The following is a 20,009-nucleotide window of genomic DNA, read 5'->3' on the forward strand; positions in this document are numbered from 1 at the left end:
CAAGGTGGTCAAAATAAGAGTAGATAAATAAAGTAGTTTAAATTTAATGAAATCAACAATAAGGAATTAAAGTCAAGATGTATGAAAAAAAAAAGGGGGGGGGGAGGGAAATCATGTAGTGGGCATGTTGACACTACAGAGAATGCATATACACAGAACTCAACCACAGATGACTATGGTACAGATGAAAAATAAATCAGAACTGGAAGTGGCTTAATATATACATTGCAAGCTGGTAACCTCTAGCGGAGAGGGGGGAAAAAGGGGGATGTTAACACGATAAACACAATTCAGCACACACAAGAAAGTAATTAACGAACAAGGCAACAAGAGAAAATGACGAAAATTTTTTGTGAAGGCAGTAAAAAGTTATTATAGAAAGAAAACAGTTTCTGTATATACAGGGTACCTCAAAAATATTGGTACAAATGTTTAGGGGAGGTAGGTAACATCTAAAGGAATGTGAATCGCATAGGAACCCATAGCCGGAAACGTTTATACCTAAATGGTTATCTAATGAACTAATGAGACTCGTAACAGAGAAGAAAAATGCATGGGATGCATAAAAATTATCAAGCAACTCAGAAGCCTATGGCAGATATAAGCTAGTCTGTAATCAGGTCACAAAGGAGGTTAGGCAGGCGAAGGCAGATTACGAGAAATCCTTGGCAAAAGATGCTAAGAAAAACAGCAAGGATTTCTTTACTTACATAAACTCTAAAAGGAAGGGGATGAATCTGATAGGTCCACTTGACATCCATGGTTCGACTGTTGATGATCCTGCTCAGATAGGAAACAAGCTGAATGAGTATTTTGCATCTACATTCACACATGAGGAATTATTAAGGTTTGAAAATGGCAGAAGGTTATCAAATTGTAGCAGGATACTTAATGATTTTGTAATAACTGAAAGCAAAGTGGAGGAGAAATTGTTGAAGTTAAACATAAGAAAAGCACCTGGGGTGGATGGGATCTATCCAGTTATATTAAAGGAGGCGGCAAAGCAACTAAGCAAACCCTTAGCCATAATTATGAGACCATCCTTGGATTCAGGAGAGGTCCCCACGGACTGGAAATGAGCAAATGTATCCTCAATTCACAAAGGGGGAGGATCGAAGGGTGACACGAGTAATTACAGACCAGTTAGTTTAACTTCTGTTTCGGGTAAAATAATGGAGTCACTGGTTAAAGATGCATTGCAGGATCATCTAGACAAGACTGCAGCAATAATTCAGAAACAGAATGGATTTGTTAAGGGAAAGCCTTGTCTGACAAATTTGATTGGATACTATGATGCAGTCACAAAAGAACTGGATGCAGGGAATAACCTTGATATTATATACTTGGATCTTAAAAAGGCTTTTGATACTGCTGCACATGGAAGACTGCTGCACAAATTGGAGCAGTGTGACATTGGAGGCAAATTGCTGCTATGGATAAAGGGGTGGTTGAGGAGGAGAAGACAGAGAGTGGTAATCAATGGACACTGCTAATCGTGGACTAATGTTATTAGTGGAGTCCCTCGGGGTTCAGTATTGGGTCCATTATTGTTTTCTGTATTTATAAATGATATTGATGATGGTATATCAAGCTTAATGTCCAAGTTTGCAGACGATACAAAGGTTGGCAGGTTTTCAAGCACACTACTGACACTATGCTACTGCAACAGGATCTGGAAAGGTTGAGCAGATGGGTAGAGGTGGCAAATGAAGTTTAACATTGACAAATGTAAAGTACTACGTATGGGAAACAGCAACCCCAGAGCAACATATCAACTCTGTGGTACTACACTGACAGTAGTAGAGAATGAAAGGGACCTGGGGGTGGTTGTGCAGGCAGATATGAAGTTTTTGAGCAGTGCAGACGGGCTGCAAGAGTAGCTCATGGTGTATTGTCGATGATATATAGGAATTTTTCTAGCAGGGATAAGGAGGTGATTATTCCCTTGTATAAGGCAATGGTCAGGCCACACCTAGAGTACTGTATACAGGTCTGGAGGCCTCATTTCAAGAAGGATGTAGAGATGCTGGAACGAGTACAGAGAAGAACAAGATTAGTGAATGGAACAAAGGGGTGCTCTTATGAAGAAAGGCTTAAGTTTTGCAAATTACAGTGTCTGGAGACTAGGCACCAGCGAGGTGATCTGATAGAGGTGTATAAAGCCTTGAATGGTTTGAGCATGCTCAATGCTGATGGGATTCTTCCTCTTGCTCAGAATAATCACCTGAGAGGGCATAAATTCAAATTGAGGAAAGATGGATGGGATGTGGGATACACGTGAGGAAATTTGCCTTTAGCCAGCAGGTGGTTGGTTGGTGGAACAGACTTCCATCCCTTGTCGTGGAAGTTGATAGCCTAAATAAGTTTAAAGCTCAGCTGGACAGGTATTTCGAACGAACAGAGGGGTGAAGTGGAAGTGGTTATTTTTTATTTATTTATTGATGCTGCATAAGCTTGCTTTCTTCATCAAATGCCTCTACTAATGCTAATATATTGATTTTGAAGAAAATATACGAGAGTGTTACTTCCTTTATTAGACTAGACAAAGACAGTAGGAAATTTAAAATCAAGAAAGGAGTTCGACAAGGAGACAAAATATCTCCGAAGTTGTTTACTGCTGCCCTTGAGGAAGCTTTCAGAAGATTAGACTGGTTGCAGAAAGGAGTCAATGTGAACGGAGAGTACCTAAACCAGTTACTCTTAATCAGTCATGCACAGTTAGTAAGGATTTTGGTCTAAAGATGAATATGGCTAAAACAAAAGTAATGATGAACAAGTATGCCACGGAAAGGGAAATAATGATTGAAGCAGCAGTAACTGAAAAGGTGGAGTCATATACTTATCTGGGACAAGTTGTTAGCTGTAATAATGATAAATGGCTGGAAGTCAAGAGAAGAATAAATTTTGGATGGATAGCATTCAGGAAATATAGTCACATACTGAAGAGCAATATCCCAGTTTGTCTGAAACGTAAAATAATGAATCAATGTATACTCCCTACCATGACTTATGGAAGTGAAACTTGGGCACTCGTCAAAAGAATGGAAGAGAAGCTGAGAACTACACAGCGAAGAATGGAATGAATTATACTGGGAATCAGACTGTTAGATAAGAAGAGAAACACATGGATTAGGCAGCAAACTCAACTAAAGGACATTCTTATCAAAACTAAAGAACTAAAATGGTCTTGGGCAGGACACATAGCTAGAAGACATGATGACAGATGGACTAAGAAAATAACAGAATGGTACCCAAGAGGAGCTAGAAGAAAACCTGGAAGACAAAGGCAGAGATGGATAGATGAAATTCATGAGTTTTTGGGTAGTAAATGGATGGCCAGTGCTCAAAACAGAAAGAACTGGAAAGTTGCGGGCGAGGCCTTATCTTGCAGTGGATTGAAAATGGCTGATGATGCATTAAATAAAAAAATAAAAATAAATTGCAGCCATTATCAACCCACTGCAGGATGGAAGCCTCCTCAACAATTCATGCTGAGGGAAATGGACCATAATCTGCCACGCTGGTCCAGTGCAGGTTGGCAGATCGACCGTATTTAGCAGTCAGGGGCTTGAACCCTGGTCTATTCAAAGGGCGTGTGCCATTGCACTCCCGACCACTCGGCTACGGAGCCCTTTAAAGGTAAAGTTTGTTATTTGTTTGTTATTTCGTTTTTAGGAGCATTAGCAACTAAGGCCATATTGCTCCGGGATATGCAGTGGTCATTCCTTGACCTTTCCGCATCCTCCATATTTGGTGGTGATGGGCTCGAACCCCGGTCTAATCAAGAAGCGTGTGCTACGCACTGCTGCTCCTTCCCACCTGGCTACGGAGACGCAAATTAAAGGTAAAGTGCAGCCATTATCAACCCACTGCAAGATGGAAGCCTCCTCAAGAATTCATGCTGAGGGAATTTGACCATAATCTGCCACGCTGGTCCAGCGCGGGTTGGCAGATCGACCGTATTCAGCAGTCAGGGGCTTGGACCCCGGTCTACTTAAAGAGCGTGTGCTACTGCACTCCCGCTCCTAACCACTCGGCTACGGAGGCAACTAATTATGCATTTGTGGACTCCCAACTCAATTATTTAGTAAATATATGGGCATTAGCAAATATAACTGAAATAATAACTTGATTAACAGGATTTTGAGTCTTTTAATGGGCATAAACTTTTGGAATGACCTGAATAAGAGAGATGGCAATTTTTGTTGAAATAAAAAAATACTTTATCCAGTTAAAAAACTGAAGTTAAATTTAATCTTGAAAAATCTTAACACTATTTTTGAAGAGTTGAATCCGCAAAGGAATTTCTCACATAATATAAGGAACCCAAAAGCAATTGTTTTGCCTTACCTTAGGGTACTAAACAGATTTTTGGAGATAAGCATACAATGAATATAATAAAACAACTTGTTCTTGTTGGCTAGTGTTGATTTCAGGCTCAAGAGAAGTTATCCTATCTCCAAATTAAAATTCCTAATAAGAAAATTTTTGTTACTCAATGGTACAGTAGATTAGAATTGCTATGTAAGATAAATTACTATGTCTGTTCGCAGTGTGGGATTTTTCGCCTCTGTAGTCAGGTGGGCAGGAGCAGCATTGCGTACAGACATAGTAATTTATCTTACATAGCACACACTTCTTGATTAGAGGTTCAAGCCTGTGCCCACCAAATATGGAGGATGCGAAAAGGTCAGGGAATGACCACCGCATATCCCCGGAGCAATATGGCCTTAATTGCTAATGCTCCTAAAAACCAAATAACAAACAACAACAGCAGTGTGGAATGTACTGTGTGTTGTGATTTCATTATCGTTTCTGTTAGTATGGAAAAATTTGTATGGAAAAACTGTTGTATATGAAGAATTACAACTTGTTGTCATGAAATTTACTTTTCTTAACAAGTTCATTTATTGTAAACAAATTCTTTTGATGAAAATAAATTGCATTGTATCAAATTATTATTATTATTACCCGTATGGTGCAAGAAAGCCTGATGCTTATGCTGCACCAGCCAAAAAAAAGTGATAAACAAGTTGCCAAAGAGTTTAAGGTAGAATTTTCTAATGTTACAAATGGCAATATTGGAATCTTTACAAATGATGGCAATCCTGATACAACGAGAAAGAATGATATTAGAGTGAAAAATTTTGGAAATATTGGATAACCACTGAGAAAAATTAATCACCTCAAAGTTGAAGGCATCACATTTATTATAAAGATTAATATTAGTATGCCCGGAGGGGGGGGGGAATGCAAGGGTTTTACTGCACCTGGGTGGCAATGTTCAAGAGTTGCCTGAAAACCTGAAACTTACATACCCATATGAAGAAAATTTTAAGGGTAGGTGCAAAATTTCAACTGCCACCCGGAGCCACATACACCAGGAACACCCCTGAGTATGCCCATTATCATTAGTAATATTCATGTCCAAGTAATTGCCATTTTGGTTTTTCCAAGATAAGCTCCTGGAGATATAAGTGGCCAAAATTGTCCAAGAAAATTTGGATAGTTAAACACACAAAGATCTACACATCTAAATAAAATAATGTCCTAAGGAAAGTGATTTCAAACCAGTACAGATACAAATTAATACAGCCAGACCTCGCATAACACGAGTTCGATTAACGCATGTTTCAATTACAGGTGACCCCCGCTTAACGCTGATCATTCATTCCGGAAAAACAGAGCGCTAAGTGAATCCGCGCTAAGCGAGCCCCGCTTTCCCATAAGGTAACATACGTATTTATGAGCTGCGGTCGGTGCCATAGGATATTTCCTAATGAATAATAAACAGTAATGAAAAGATGCACAAATGTCGGTCAAAATATTTAATATTCAAATATTTGCACATACAAAATATTCTGCATTACATACGTATAATTATGTGGTAACTACTTGCGTATCAAAAGTAAACTTAAAATTCCAATTAAAATAATGAATTTAATTGATTTCATTTAATTGATGAATTTAATCATGAAAAATGTGTGCATTTTGAGATGAACTTTGGCCCTCTTCCAAATAAACTAAAAGGGGTATTAATTTTAAATTCCCCGCAGCGTTACCACCCAACAATAAAGTCAACCGATCCTTTGCCGCTTTGAAACCTGGCATGTTTTTTTCTTCTTTCAATATGAAACTTCTTTTAGGCATTCGTTTCCACAAAAGTCCTGCTTCATCTATGTTAAAAACTTGTTGAGAAGTATAACACAATACCCCTCTTCAATAATTTTAACAAGTTCTCTTTTGAGGTACATCAGAAATGAACATCAGGATCCATCAGAAATGAACTCGATTAAATGGACAAGGAATGTAGCGATATATACAGTAGGATGAGGTGACCAGGTAAGATATGAAAAAGAGAGACAGATAGTTGGCAAGAAATTAAAAATAAGAAATGAAAAGGTGACCAAAATACGATTACATTGCAGTGTTTTTCATAATTTCAGTGTCTTCATCAGAAGCCATCCACCGAAATTATGAGAAAGACAGCAATTTTCTTGCTTCTGTTTCCGACATGTTCTGTATGCTATGGTACATGTGATGAGAACAAAATTTTAAAATTTTGCAGCAAAAATAAGGTCTAATAAATTGTGCCAATAAATAATTATATTACGTAGGGCATACAGATCATCGATGACCTTTCTTTAAAAAAAAAAACATATATATATATATATATATATATATTTTATTTATTTTTTTTTTTATTTTTTTTTTTTCCTATACTTGAATTTAATTTCCTTAATCCTTGTCTATATATTCATTCTTCTATTTCCCCTTCTCTCCATTACTTTTATCACTAAACTAATATTCATAATGGTCACTGGGTTTCTCTGATAATTAGTGGCACTAGTAACTTTTTCCTTATTTATATATTTTACTTACATATAAAAAATTTTAAACATTCTCACACACACACACACACACACACACACACACACACACACACACACACACACACACACACACACACACACACACACCTTCAAATCTATTAGTTCCTGATCTTAAATGATTAAGAAATTTTTTTTAAATTATACATATAAATTGTACCTCATCTGACATTAAAGTGGCCATGGCACGGCCAATTTCATGATATCGTCCTAAGTTACCCTGAGGTCCTAACAAAATAAACAAGAAACGTGTGGGAACTGGAACTTCTGTGAGATCACCCAGATTGCAGGCTTGACCAAGACGAACAAAGGAAATAATGGCACGGTCTAAAAAGTCAACCTCTCCTACCAAAATGTTTGAGGCTTCAGCACCAGGAGGAATTTTCCTCATGAAGGCTTGATTAAGCTGATGGGATAGAGAAAAAGAAAGATATCAAATGATTAAAATGTAATTTTGATTATACATAAATACACATTTTAAAGGCTTCAGTCACATAAATGCATTTCAGGATATGAGGTTCGGAAGAAAATTGTTTTGATAGGGTGCATATAATTATCTTACTCAGCTTATAAATATTTCTTACAATGTTTATTAATTAAACATCATAACAAATAATAATATTCTTGTTAATTTAGACTTGCATTATAGTTTCCAAATCCTACATTATTATACTGATTTGTTTATTCAACTACAGTATTTAAACAGTCACCTTAATATCAGCAGACTACTAATGGTTTGTATTTTTTTTTTTTTTATACATTTTTTTATGAAAACCCCAAACACTAGAGGCATTAAAACCTATAGTACTTAGTACCGTGCTTGGGCTGGAGGTTGAGAAGAAGATATTTGTCGACATTAGACTTCAACTTCTGTAGACTGTGATTTTCAGGAAATACTTATGAAGGAAGGTTGTTCCAGAAAACGGCAGTTGAATGAATAAACGAGGAAGATGAAAGTTGGCTCTGAGTTTGAAGTTGGACAGTAAATAGAAGATGGCTGTTGACGGCACGCATTCGGACTGTTTTGAGAGAGAGAGCAGGAATTATAAAACCAATTCAGAACAGTGCCCATGGAAGTATCTGTAGAAAAGGCATGCAGCAGAAACAGTACGTCTATGAGACAGCAAGTGGAGAAGTTCTGTTAGAGATGAGTCATTAATTAATCTAACTGCCCTCTTCTGAATGGAATCTAGAAGCCTGAGAGCTTCTAGATTTTGGGGACACGACAGACAGATATGGAAACAATATTCCATGGTAGGGCAGATTTGCGATTTGCATAGAGGGAACAGCTGTTTGGAAGAAAAGTAATGCCAAGAGCGAAAGAGAAAACCAAGTTTTTTAGATGCAGAGGAAGCAATATCTGTAATGTGCTTGTGCCAAGAGAAATATATCATCTTGCCTAGAAATTGGAGTGTCACCAAAGATAAGCATAGTTGCAGAAGAATCCTTTTTGCCAGATATAAGACAAGACTGAGTTTTAGAAGGATTGAAATCAACTAAATTACCTGGAGATCGGCATTTAAGGAATTGGAAGATGATATTCAAGAAGTTGAAGCTGATTGAGCAGGGCAAGGTTTCTCAAATTGGAAAGTGGAGTGCAATGTGCTATCATCGGCAAAAAATAGGGATAGGATTTTCAGTAAATAGAAGGTCATTAATTTACAAGACAAAAAGAGTGGGGGAAAGAAATAAACCTTGGGGGACACCAGCATTAGTGGAGAAGTTAGAAGACAGAGAGTTATCTACCATCACCCTCAGTGAACAATCTGGAGAACCGATTACAAAAAAAACAGTTGGCAAACCATAAGATGGAAGCTTGTTTAGAAGACCGTTATGCCAAACATGATCGAATGCCTTTGAGATGTCAAGAGCTACTGTTTGTGTTTCATGAAACTTTTCCATTGAATTTGTTAAAAGATGGGTAACATAAGCCAGAATATCACCAGTGGATCGACGCTAACGGAATCCATATCGGCAATCGTTCATCAGAAAGAAGGTTTCAATGTAGTTTACGAGTAGGCAGTTAATTGATTTCTCCATTACTTTAGAAAGAGTAGAAGTAATTGCAATGGAATGATAATTGGATTGGAGGGATTTGTCACCCTTTTTAATAACTGGCTGGATATGAGCAAATTTCCAAGTAGAAGGAAAAATATCTTTGGAATACGAAAGCAAAAAAAGGTGGCAAAGAAGGAGCACAGGTTTTGGGAACAAGTGGAGAAATACCATCAAGACCTGGAGCTTTCTTAGCATCAGGAATTGTCAAAATACTTCTGACATCCTTTTGACGGAAGAGAATGGTGGGAGGTGTTTTACCAAGATCATTAATACACGAGTTGGAAGAAAAATGAGATGCTAGCAGGTCAGTTTTATCCTTGGCTTAAGTAACAACAGAACCATCTGGTTTTGGCAGAGATGGGCAACAGTTGCAGCCAATAGCTTTGGCAAGAGATCAAAATGCTTGGCTACAATTAGGGCAAGAAGCATGTTTTCTACTCTTAGCCTGTTCAAAATCTAGTTTGGACTGATTAACAACTGTTTTACAATTGTTGCGAGCTTTGGTGTATGCAAAAAAAAAAAAAAAAAAAAAACAACACAGAAGAATTGGAAACAAGCCAATTACGATATGCAACATTCTTCTCTTGAACAGCCTTAGCACATTTATTGGAAAACCAAGGTTAAAGGACAAGTAGATAAAGGACAAGATTTTAAAGTGCACTGGGGGATAAAGGATTCCATTCTTGCAAGAATAATTTCACTGACACGATCTGAGCAAACGTTGCCATCAGAAGTTTGAAAGAGTAATCCAACCAAGGAAGAGAAATCTCACAGGTCATCCCATTTTGCATTCTTATAATGCCAAACAACACTAGGTTGGGAATAGCCATGAGATAAAGGCTCCATTAGAGAATAGAACCACCAAGTTGTGATCTGAGGAAGAAGGGTCGTTTGTGAGAAAAAGATCAAGCGTATTGGCTGTATGGTTAGGATTGTGCAGTATTCTTGTAGGTAAATGAACAATCTGTGCTAGGTCATTAGTAATTGCAAAAGCCTCAGCATGTTGACCTACTGGATCGGTGTGACTAGAAAACGGAAGCCAGCTGGAGTTGTGAACATTAAAATCACCAAGGAAAATTAACTCACTGTTAGGAAAGTTGGACTGGAGAGAGTCAAGTTGCAAAGAGAGGAAGTCAAAGAGCTCCAAGTGATTGGGGGAGTTGGGAGAATGGTAGAGACAACAGATGAATCTGACACAATGAGGTAGAGAGAGTTTAAGCCAGAGAAGATCAAAGAGAGGAGATTCCTAATTGCCAAGTCTCTGACATGGAATATCAGAACGGACATATGCACAAGTACCACCTTTGAGGCGAAAGGAATCATACAGCGAATAATTTGGGCATCTGAGATGAGCAGTAGTTGAATCAACTGATAACTGAGATTCTGTCAGAAAAAGTACATGGGGTTTGGCAGACTGAAAGTGGAAATGGACATCGTTGAGATTACAATTGAGACCACGTATATTCGTGAAATGAATTAGGAAGTCCTTGGGAGGTTTAGATCTTTTCGAAGATAAGCTTGCTCTATTAGTTTGACAATTTATGGTGTATTCAATAGTAAGAAAAGTAGGGGGGGGGGGACATGCTGTATGAAGTAATGAAATTTTTGGATATGGCGTACATGTGGTAAGAATATACCCAGATCCTTGACATAACATGGTGAGGCCACGGTATGTTAAAATTTTTAACGAATACAGAGTTGTGCGTGCAGTGATCGTGCACGAGATTAAACATTTAACTACTAGGTTGCTGCTCGTTGTTGCACGGACATGTTTGGATTTGCTGCCAGCATTTATCCAGTTTGAAGATAATTGCCACTAAGATAGGGTATAGCCTTGTGCCCTTGCAGCGATTCCTAGTTCTGGAATTGCACAAGATGTTAAGTGACTCTAGCCAGAGGTGGTGGCAAAAGTGTCGGGATTGGTCAATCACTTCGTAATTGCGCTTGGGGTTAAGGTCATGATGGGTCGATTAGAAGTGCTCCGCGATTGCAGACTGGTCAGTCTGACCAGGGCAGTCTTGAAGATGTCTCGAGCTCTCCTCATTCTGGTTCTGATCCATATACCTTCATTACAAAAAAGCTAACCATTTCCCTGACAACAGTCTCCCAATAAAACAATCTCCTTCAACTAGAGCAGTATGCACTTGACTGTTCTGTTCTCTGACTCAAATCAGGGGTTGCATCACTTGGCAGGTCATGAGATACTTGAGTCTCTGATGAACTTCCAGTAACATTTGTTCCTAGGGCAAGCACTTGTTTCTTCAGTGACTCAAATTCTTTTTGTAGTGCATAAAGTTTTAATTTTGGATTGTACACTCCTTACATTGTATGAAAAGAACAGAATCCTCAGTTTAGCTTGTTTTTCTACTAGATCGACCTTAGAATACATGCCACAAGGTATACAAGCGACGCACTCGTGACACACACACACACACACACAGGAATTGCCTGCGGGCATTTCCACCTGAGTAACAGTGTCCTTGGACACAATGTACTGAAAGTGGATAATGTAACAACCATAATTTAGGTAAAATCTGATCTTAAGAAAGATTACAGAATTTAAATTAACAAGGTATTACATAAATTAAACTGTTACAAAAATTTATCCACTAGTGAAGTTAAAATAAAGCTACTGGGGTAATAATGAATTTAACTTAGCAGAAATACTTTAGAAAAGTGAAGAATTAAATTTAAACAAAACATTTTTTTCTACCAGACACTTGAATTTAATCTCCTTCACTAAAGCTGTTGGAGTCAACTTAAAACAGGTCTGTCTTCTTTGACTTGCCTCTGAGCAAACCCTGATTATTCCCCCTCCATGAAAACCCTAAACATAAAAGTGATTAGACCCTACAGTTCTTAGTACTGTGTAAGAGTTGTAGGTTGGGATTACAGAAGATACTTGTTGATATTAGACTAAAATTTCTGCAGCTTATTTTTGTAAAATATATGCAAAGGAAGGTTGTGCTACAAAGCAGAGGTAGAAGGAATAAATGAAGAAGAGAAAAAGTTAGTTCTGTGAATTTGGTGTTGTAAAGTGAATGGATGCTGACTGGTTGTACACATGTTCAGATTGGCTTGGAAGAAAATGGGGGATTAGAAATACCAATTCAAAAGAATAGTGCTGATGGAAATATCTATCGGAAAAAGCATGGCCAGAAAATGAATGTCTATGAGACAAAGAGACTTGGTGGATCATGATGGGTCAAAAGATGAGTCAAAGAGGTCATTAACCCAGCGGCAGCAGCATCCAAAATATAAAAATATATTTAAAAAATAATAAAAAAAAAAAAAAAAAAAAGTGGTGTATCATCTGACAAGTGGCCAAACTAAAATTTTTGTAAAATGTTTGGGATTTTTTGAATTCTGCTTGAACAGTGCAAATATTTCAATATCTTTTCTTAACGGACTACAGTACTTATTGAATATACTTTGGCATAAGTCTTAATAAATTATTAAAAATGCCATGTTTTACACAATTCATTTCCAAAAAAAATGAAATAATAATAAACAATATATATTGAAACTTTAAAAAAAATAGCATAAAACAGAAACTTACTCTCTTCCATTTTTACAATTTAAAAGACTTAAGTACACAAAAGTACTAGCTCAAGTTTGAGCTAGTACACTTAAGTACTAACTCAAACTTCTTTAACGAGAGACTGGCTGTTCTTATCTTCTTCATCATTCAAAGTCTTATTTTTATCCAATTTTCTTTAAGTTGGTCAAGATGCTGAAGCTTTTGCAATTACTAATGACTTCAAACAGATTGTTTATTTACATACCAAAATACCAGACAATCCTAACCACACAACCAACACACTTGATCTTTTTCATATTAACAACCTTCTAGGTACACAATGAGGTAAGTGCTCCTCTAGGCTCCTCAGATCACAACTTGGTGATGGTCTCTTCTTCAATGAATCCGTCTGTCGCTGTGGAAGTTGATAGGTTGAATAAATTTAAGGAGGAACTGGACAGGCATTTGGAGGGAATGGTGTGATTTTTTTTTTTTTTGGCTGATGCTGCATAAGCTCATACATTTGCTTTCTTGCATCACATGCCACTACTACTACTACTACAAATGGGGCCTTTCTCTCGTGACGATTCTCAACATAGTGTTGTTTGGCATTACAAGAGTTCAAAATGGGTTGATATGCAAGATTTCTTTTCTTCTTTTCCTTGGTCAAATTACTATTTCAAATCATCTCATGTTAACATTTGCTCATATCGTGTCGGTAAAATTATTCTAGTAGGAATGAAATCCTTTATTCCACACTCAACCTTAAAATCTCATCCTTCACTTAAACCTTGGTTTCCCAAGTAATGTGCTAAGGCTGTTCAAGATAAGAATTTGCATATCACAATTGGCTTATATCCAAATCTCCAGGTTCATTTACTGCCTACAATCAAACCTCGCAACAATTGCAAAACAGTTATTAAACAGTCAAAACTATATTTCGAACAGGCTAATAATATAAAACTTGATTCTTGGAAATGGTAGTAAAGCATTTTGATCTTGGTTTTTTTTTTTTTTTTAAGGAGCATTAGCAACTAAGGCCATATTGCTCGGTGAATATGCGGTGGTCATTCCTGACCTTTCCGCATCCTCCGTATTTGATAGTGATGGGCTCAAACCCCGGTCTAATCAAGAAGCGTGTGCTACGGCACTGCTGCTCCTTCCCACCTGCCTACAGAGGCGCCTCGCATTTTGATCTCTTGCCAAAGCTACTACTTCAGCCAAAGATAAAGTTAAATTGCCAGCATCCCACTTTTCTTCTAATTCGTGTATTAGTGATTTTGGTAAACCACCTCCTGCCATTCCTATTACACTCCAATCAATGCCTCCTGTGTTATTCCGTTAAAGGGATGTCAGAAGGATTTTGAACAATCTTGATGCTAACAAAGCTCCTGGTCCTGACAGTACAGTCAGTCCTCGTATAACACGTGTTTACACTACACGAATTCGATCATACATGATTTATATATAGGGGAATGATATCTTATATAACACGAACCGAATTCGCTTATGCACGATTCGCCTTTGTGTTTACAAGAAATGGCAGTCGAACGCAGAATCACCCCAACCAAACGCAACACGATAGGAATGAAGAGAAGATTCTGAAAATGTATGTTTTTTTATATCAGTGAAGGGGAAACACATTTCACCATAATAATGTAAAAACCCACACAATTCCAGCTATTGGTATAATCGCAAATGCAATTAGATCGAGTTTACTACCAGTTTATAACAGATTCCACTAGCAGAAACGCAACTGGAAATTGTTTTTATTGTTTTATGGTAGTAACCCCTAGAAATGTGCTTTAGTAAAATGTGAGGTGTTAATAGTGTATCTCTGCCTTTACGGTGTTGTTTATTCAGTTCCTACACATGCGCAGCTTTGTTTATGTGTATCAAGCGTGCCTCCTCGTTTTGTAATTGTGCTTTATTCCCTAAAAATGAGTAAAATACTTAAAAGGTGTGAAAAGGAAGCGTCCTGGTGAAGAAACTGCAGATTCAGAGAGAAAAAGAAAAGCAATATCGATAAACGGAGGCGGATGGGTCAAAAAAAATCTTACCCAGGAAAATTTATAGTGGCCTCATACTATGGTTTATGGCCAAAATCACGCCAGCCTCCGGCCCACCGGGGTTTCCCCGGTAAGGCTTATGGTCAGTCCGCCTCTGTCGATAGAGAAAAAATGTGAAATTGTGAAACGCTTTGAGCGAAATGAAAGATCATGTGATATTGTACGTGCTACAGACCTAAATGAGGCAAAGCCGAGAATTACAAAGAATGCAGAGAAAATAAAAACAACTTTCATAGCAGGAAAAACTCAAAGTGTGATTAAAATCCATTAGATTAAGACACAAGGAATTGGAAGAGATGGAACCGTTGTCATCTGTTTGGATAGAAAATCAAACAAAAAACAAGTTTACTTACGATAGAAGCAAAAACATTAGCAATATTTTATTACGTAATAGTCGTTATAAAATACTTACGTATTTTATTACGCTTATTTATTGTGTTTGGTAATGTTTTGGTTACAAATGCGTGTTCAATCTTGGGTGGTCGGCACCTAACCCTATTTTTCCCATAGGGCCTGTTGTTTATATTGCACGAGGGTTTCTAGGAACACAACTATCATGCTATACGAGGACTGACTATATTTCTTTAATTGTTCTCAAAACTTGTACTGCTGAACTTACTCCTGTTCTGTGTCTTCATTTTCTTATACCTAAGGTGTTTTTCCCTTCTGCTTGGAAATTTGCTCATATCAAGCCAGTTCCTAAAAAGGGTGACAAATCCCTCCCATACAATTGTCATTCCATTGCACTTATTTCTACTCTTTCTAAAGTAATGAAGAAATTAATTAACAGCCAACTATTAAACTTTCTAGCCTTCAAGTGATCGATGATTGCCAGTATGTATTCCAAAAGCATAAATCCAATGGAGATATTCTGGCTTATGTTACCCATTTATGGACAAATTCAATGGAAAAGTTTGGGGAAACTCAAGCAGTTGCACTTGACATTTCAAAGGCTTTTGATCATGTTCGATATAGCGGTCTTCTAAATATGCTTTCATCTTATGGTTTGCAAACTGATTTTTTTTTTGGAATTGGATATCCAGTTTTTTCTCTGACTGTTCACTGTGGTGATGGTAGATGGCTTTCTTGTCTTCTAACTTCTCTAATAGCATCTCTCCACTCTATCTCATAGACATTGTTTCTGCATTGCTTGCCTTTTCTATAGATACTTTCATGGGCAGTTCTGAATTGTCTTCTATAATTTCCACTCTCTATCTCTCCCTCACTTCCAAACCAGTCCAAGAATCTGCTGCAACCAGTCAGCATCCTTTTACTGTCCAACTTCAAACTCACAGAATCAACTTTTCTTCTTCCTCATTTATTCATTAAACTGCCATTTTCTGCCAACTTTCCTTCATATGTATTTCCTGAAAATTACAATCTCTACAGAAATTCAAGTCTAATGTCAACAAGTGCCTTCTTTCATCTTCTCAACTTCAAACCATGCACAGTATAAGCATTATAGGTTCGAACTAGGGCTTACAATACCAGTCAATCTTAATCCCGCATTTTGGTATTTTTAATTTATGAAACCGGGATACCGGTATTAATACCGATATTCCAAAAATAAAAGTTTTTCCTCAATAAATTTTGATGACAATTAGGTGGAATAAAAGTAAGGAAAAAAACAAGTACTGTGATTCATGTTTTAAATAAACTTTTATTGCAATAATAAATATTCTGAAAAAATAATTAAAATACAGTTATTCTAAAAACAAAAAAATACATATTGTTACTTCAAAGTTTAGTTACCCCACACTACCTGTCCGAATAAAGTGAGCTCTTAAGAAACATAAGAAATCAATAGAATGGTGCCGACCGGGCTAGCTGGGTGGGTAAAGTGCCTGCCTAGCAACCCAAAGATCGCAGGTTCGAATCCCACCTTGGGCTTGGATCAAAGTACTGCAAAAACCTTGGGAGGTGCATTATGACCACAGAAGCCGATGCGCCAACAACTACCAAATAAAAAATAAAAATAGTATGATCATTTAAAAATAGATCTAATTTTGGTACATACAGTATTTGATTAGTGGCAGAAAATGCCCTTTCAGATTCTATTCTGGTACTATTGTACTGAGATAATCGTAGACGATCTCAGTCCATATTTTCTAGGCTTTGAACTTTTTTAACCAAAATAGTTAAAAGTTAATCTTTTAAAATCTCATTGGAGTCGGGCAATTTCTTATTTTGGAAAGAATTTGTTGTTCTGTTCCATGCTGGTCTTCCATGGTTGAATTATGTTCATCATTTTCTGAAGGAGAAAGGCGTTTTATTCAGTGAAGTATAATTTTCACTATAGTATCTGAGTCTGGAAGAGAGCAAAGAGTGGAGATAAGGAGTAAAGAAGAGAGCAAAGAGTGCAGTTAAGGAATTCTTCACATATATAAATGCAAAGAACAGAAGGAAAAATCAGATTGGACCCTTATGTAATGGACGTGGGATAATATTAGGTATCATAGCTGAAGTTGCAGATGAACTCAACAGTTACTTTGCATCGATATTTACATAAAAAAAACTCCTTTTGTGTCAATGAGATATTATTGGAAAAAGTTGAAAAAATGTAATTAATGATGTTGAAATTTCAAATGATTATTTAATGAGAACTTTCGCACCTACAGGAGAGTAACGGTCCTGTGGTTGATGGTATATACCCTATAATTATAAAGGAGGCAGTAAGTGCATTGAACTATTATGGCTAGTTATGAGAGCATCACTGGACTCAGGAGAGATTCCATTGGATTGGAGTAAATTGGAACATAAAGGCAGTTCTAGGAGTGTAACGGAAAATTACCAACTCATTAGTCTAACTTCGGTAGTAGGGAAAATCATGGAGGCAATGATCAAAGGTGGAATTCAGGATCATTTAGATGGAAATGGAATTCTGTAGGATACACAGCATGGTTTTGTAAAGGGAAAATAATGTTTAACAAATCTGGTTCGCTATTTCGAAAGGGTCACTCATGAGCTGGATTTAGGGAATAATTTTGACATTGTTTACTTGGATTTCAGCAAAGCATTTGACTCAGTCCCACATCAGCAGTTACTTTATAAGTTGGAGCAGGCTGGAATCATAGAGAAAATCCTTAGATGGATAGCACAATGGTTTTAGAGGACCAGGCAGGGGGGTTGTGATAAATAGTTATTCCTTTGGGTTAATGTAAGAAGTGGGGTTCCCCAAGGATCAGTATTGGGACCACTGTTGTTTTCATTATCTTAAATGACATCTATGAAGGGATGGAGGGCGTGAGGTCTAAACTTGCAGATGATGTAAAGATCAGTAGACTAGTTAATGATCGCTACCAATCAGAGCTTCTTCAGAGTGATCTAGATAGACTTCCGGGATGGTCAGAAAAGTGGCAGATATGCTTTAATTCAGCAAAATGCAAGGTCTTACGCCTCGGGAACAGCAACCCCAAAATAACTTATACACTTGGTGGAGTTGAACTAATAGTCGGGAACAGGACTTGGGAGTTACGATACGGTCAGACATGAAGTTGTCCGAGAATTGTGGACAGGTTGCAATGTTGCATGGTGTCCTATCGATGATTTATCGAACATTTGCTAGTAGAGATAACGATGTCAATCACATAAGGGTGATTTTATAACCTTTATGTGATTAAATTATAAACAATTATTTTTTTTAATTAGTACTGAAAAACCGGTACTTTTTGTATCAATACCGGAAAAAAATTACTGGGATCCCGGTATTCGAGATCATGGGATACCGGTATTGTAAGCCCTAGTTCTAACACCTCGTGTTTCAGATTTACATTAAAAAAATATATATATATATCTTTTGAGGCATTCTATAAAATGTGCATTTTATGTAAAAAAAAATTAATATTTAAAAAAAAAAAAAAAAAAAAACTAGATTCCAACCCAGCAACACTAAAATCATTTATGGGTCAGAGGTTTTAAAAAGATACCAAGTTCATTTCTCTTCGCACAATTAATCCTTCCAATCCCAACAGTCGATTTTTCTCTGCTATCTTCCTCACATGCAGTTATGTAGCTAGGTTTTTCTGCAAAAGGCAATTTTCAGAATCTGTGCCCTCCCAAACTGTATTTGTAACTGAAAAATATGTAAAAGCAGATTAATAAAAATAATAAACAATAAATATAAATTTACCCTATGTTGGAGATCTGCTGAACTGGAATTTACAGTAGTAACATCAGTCAGGGTGGAACCTACGTGAGCTAACTGTGAATGTGGAGCATGGATGTGAAGGGAGTTGCAACTAGGACTTTGCGTCATACCTTCATGATGATTATTTGCTGGAGAACCTAAATTGTAAATTTTTTTTTCAGAAGCAGAAAACTAAGGAATTTGCATATATTGGGGGAGGAAAAATCACTTTTTTTTCTTCTTTTTCATTTAATAGTTATTTAATGATCAAAAATTTATGTTATTCTGAACTAAGCTTTTGTTGCAATACACATTCTTTCTTATTGTATTGTGAAAAGGATATCATATGCCTGTACCAGAAGAAATAATATTTCAAGTGGGGAAAAAAAAACAAGACTAATCAAATCATATGATTATTTTGTTAAGTGGATTTAACTGGAATGTTGAAGGACATTCTGCAATGCAAGACAAACTATGGAGAATAGCAATATTACATTGTACACTGGGCAAGTGGAAAATTTAATCAGAACTTGAAAAAGAAAAAGTTTTTTTTTTTTTTTCTCTTAATGTTCCAGCTTAGCTTGCTGCACTTGTCCTTCTTCCCCCCCATCATTTAGGCTTCATAAGCTTCATGACATAATTCCAAAAGGAATCTAGAAATGTCACCAGTCAAGTTAAGTAATCGATAAGAGTGCATAGAGCAAAAAGTTCACAACTGCATCATTGTTTTTTAAAACCTCCATAAGAATAATACAGTAACTTTATTTTAAAAAAATAATTTAGTTTAATTCAGGTTTATCTTCTAATTCAACTTCTAATTCAACTTATTTTGCAAAACTGTTTCAGAGAAGAAACAAACATTATCACAGTAATTACAACAATATTTCCCTTGGCTCCTTTCAACTGCTAACTAAGGTGTCAGCAAGGCAGAGTCTGGTGATAAAAATCTATTTTTAAAAAAAAAGACTAAAAATGCAATTTGATAATTTTTTTTTTACATGTATGGCTCTATATTGTCCTTAAAAAAAATTACATTTATTGCACAGACAAGTTTACAAGTATTTTAGAGTACCCATAGGGAATATTTCACCAAAACTGTAACGAAACTGTTGCTCAACAGTTCTGTTATGGAATTAATAAAAATTAACAGAAATTTTAAAAATCAGTCAGAAAATTTTACACTGATTGGTCTGCCTCCCTTCTCCCAGGGGAGAAGTACATCTGTTCATCATAGAAGAGGAAAATTATAAAGCCTTTACATCTTTCACACAGAAAGTATTCAAAATGTACAGAACAATCCAAAGAATGGCAATTCAGCCACCCAGAAATTAAACAATAATCAATAG

General features: G+C 36.7%; 1 protein-coding gene across 2 annotated transcripts in view; it reads right to left on the minus strand.

The window, feature by feature from the left end:
- Positions 1–20,009, minus strand: part of Ndae1 (Na[+]-driven anion exchanger 1) — a 490,785-nt gene that overhangs the window by 197,422 nt on the left and 273,354 nt on the right. For both annotated transcript variants that reach the window (XM_090387778.1, XM_090387777.1), the window contains exons 8-9: positions 18,667–18,821; positions 7,051–7,296 (exon numbers count right to left, since the gene is read on the minus strand). In XM_090387778.1, coding sequence (XP_090243904.1) covers positions 7,051–7,296; positions 18,667–18,821 — 401 coding nt within the window. The remainder of the gene's footprint in view (positions 1–7,050; positions 7,297–18,666; positions 18,822–20,009) is intronic.

This window comes from Mastigoproctus giganteus, chromosome 13 (assembly GCF_048544385.1).
Source record: "Mastigoproctus giganteus isolate SK-2022 chromosome 13, ASM4854438v1, whole genome shotgun sequence".
NCBI classification, from domain to species: Eukaryota; Metazoa; Arthropoda; class Arachnida; order Uropygi; family Thelyphonidae; genus Mastigoproctus; species Mastigoproctus giganteus.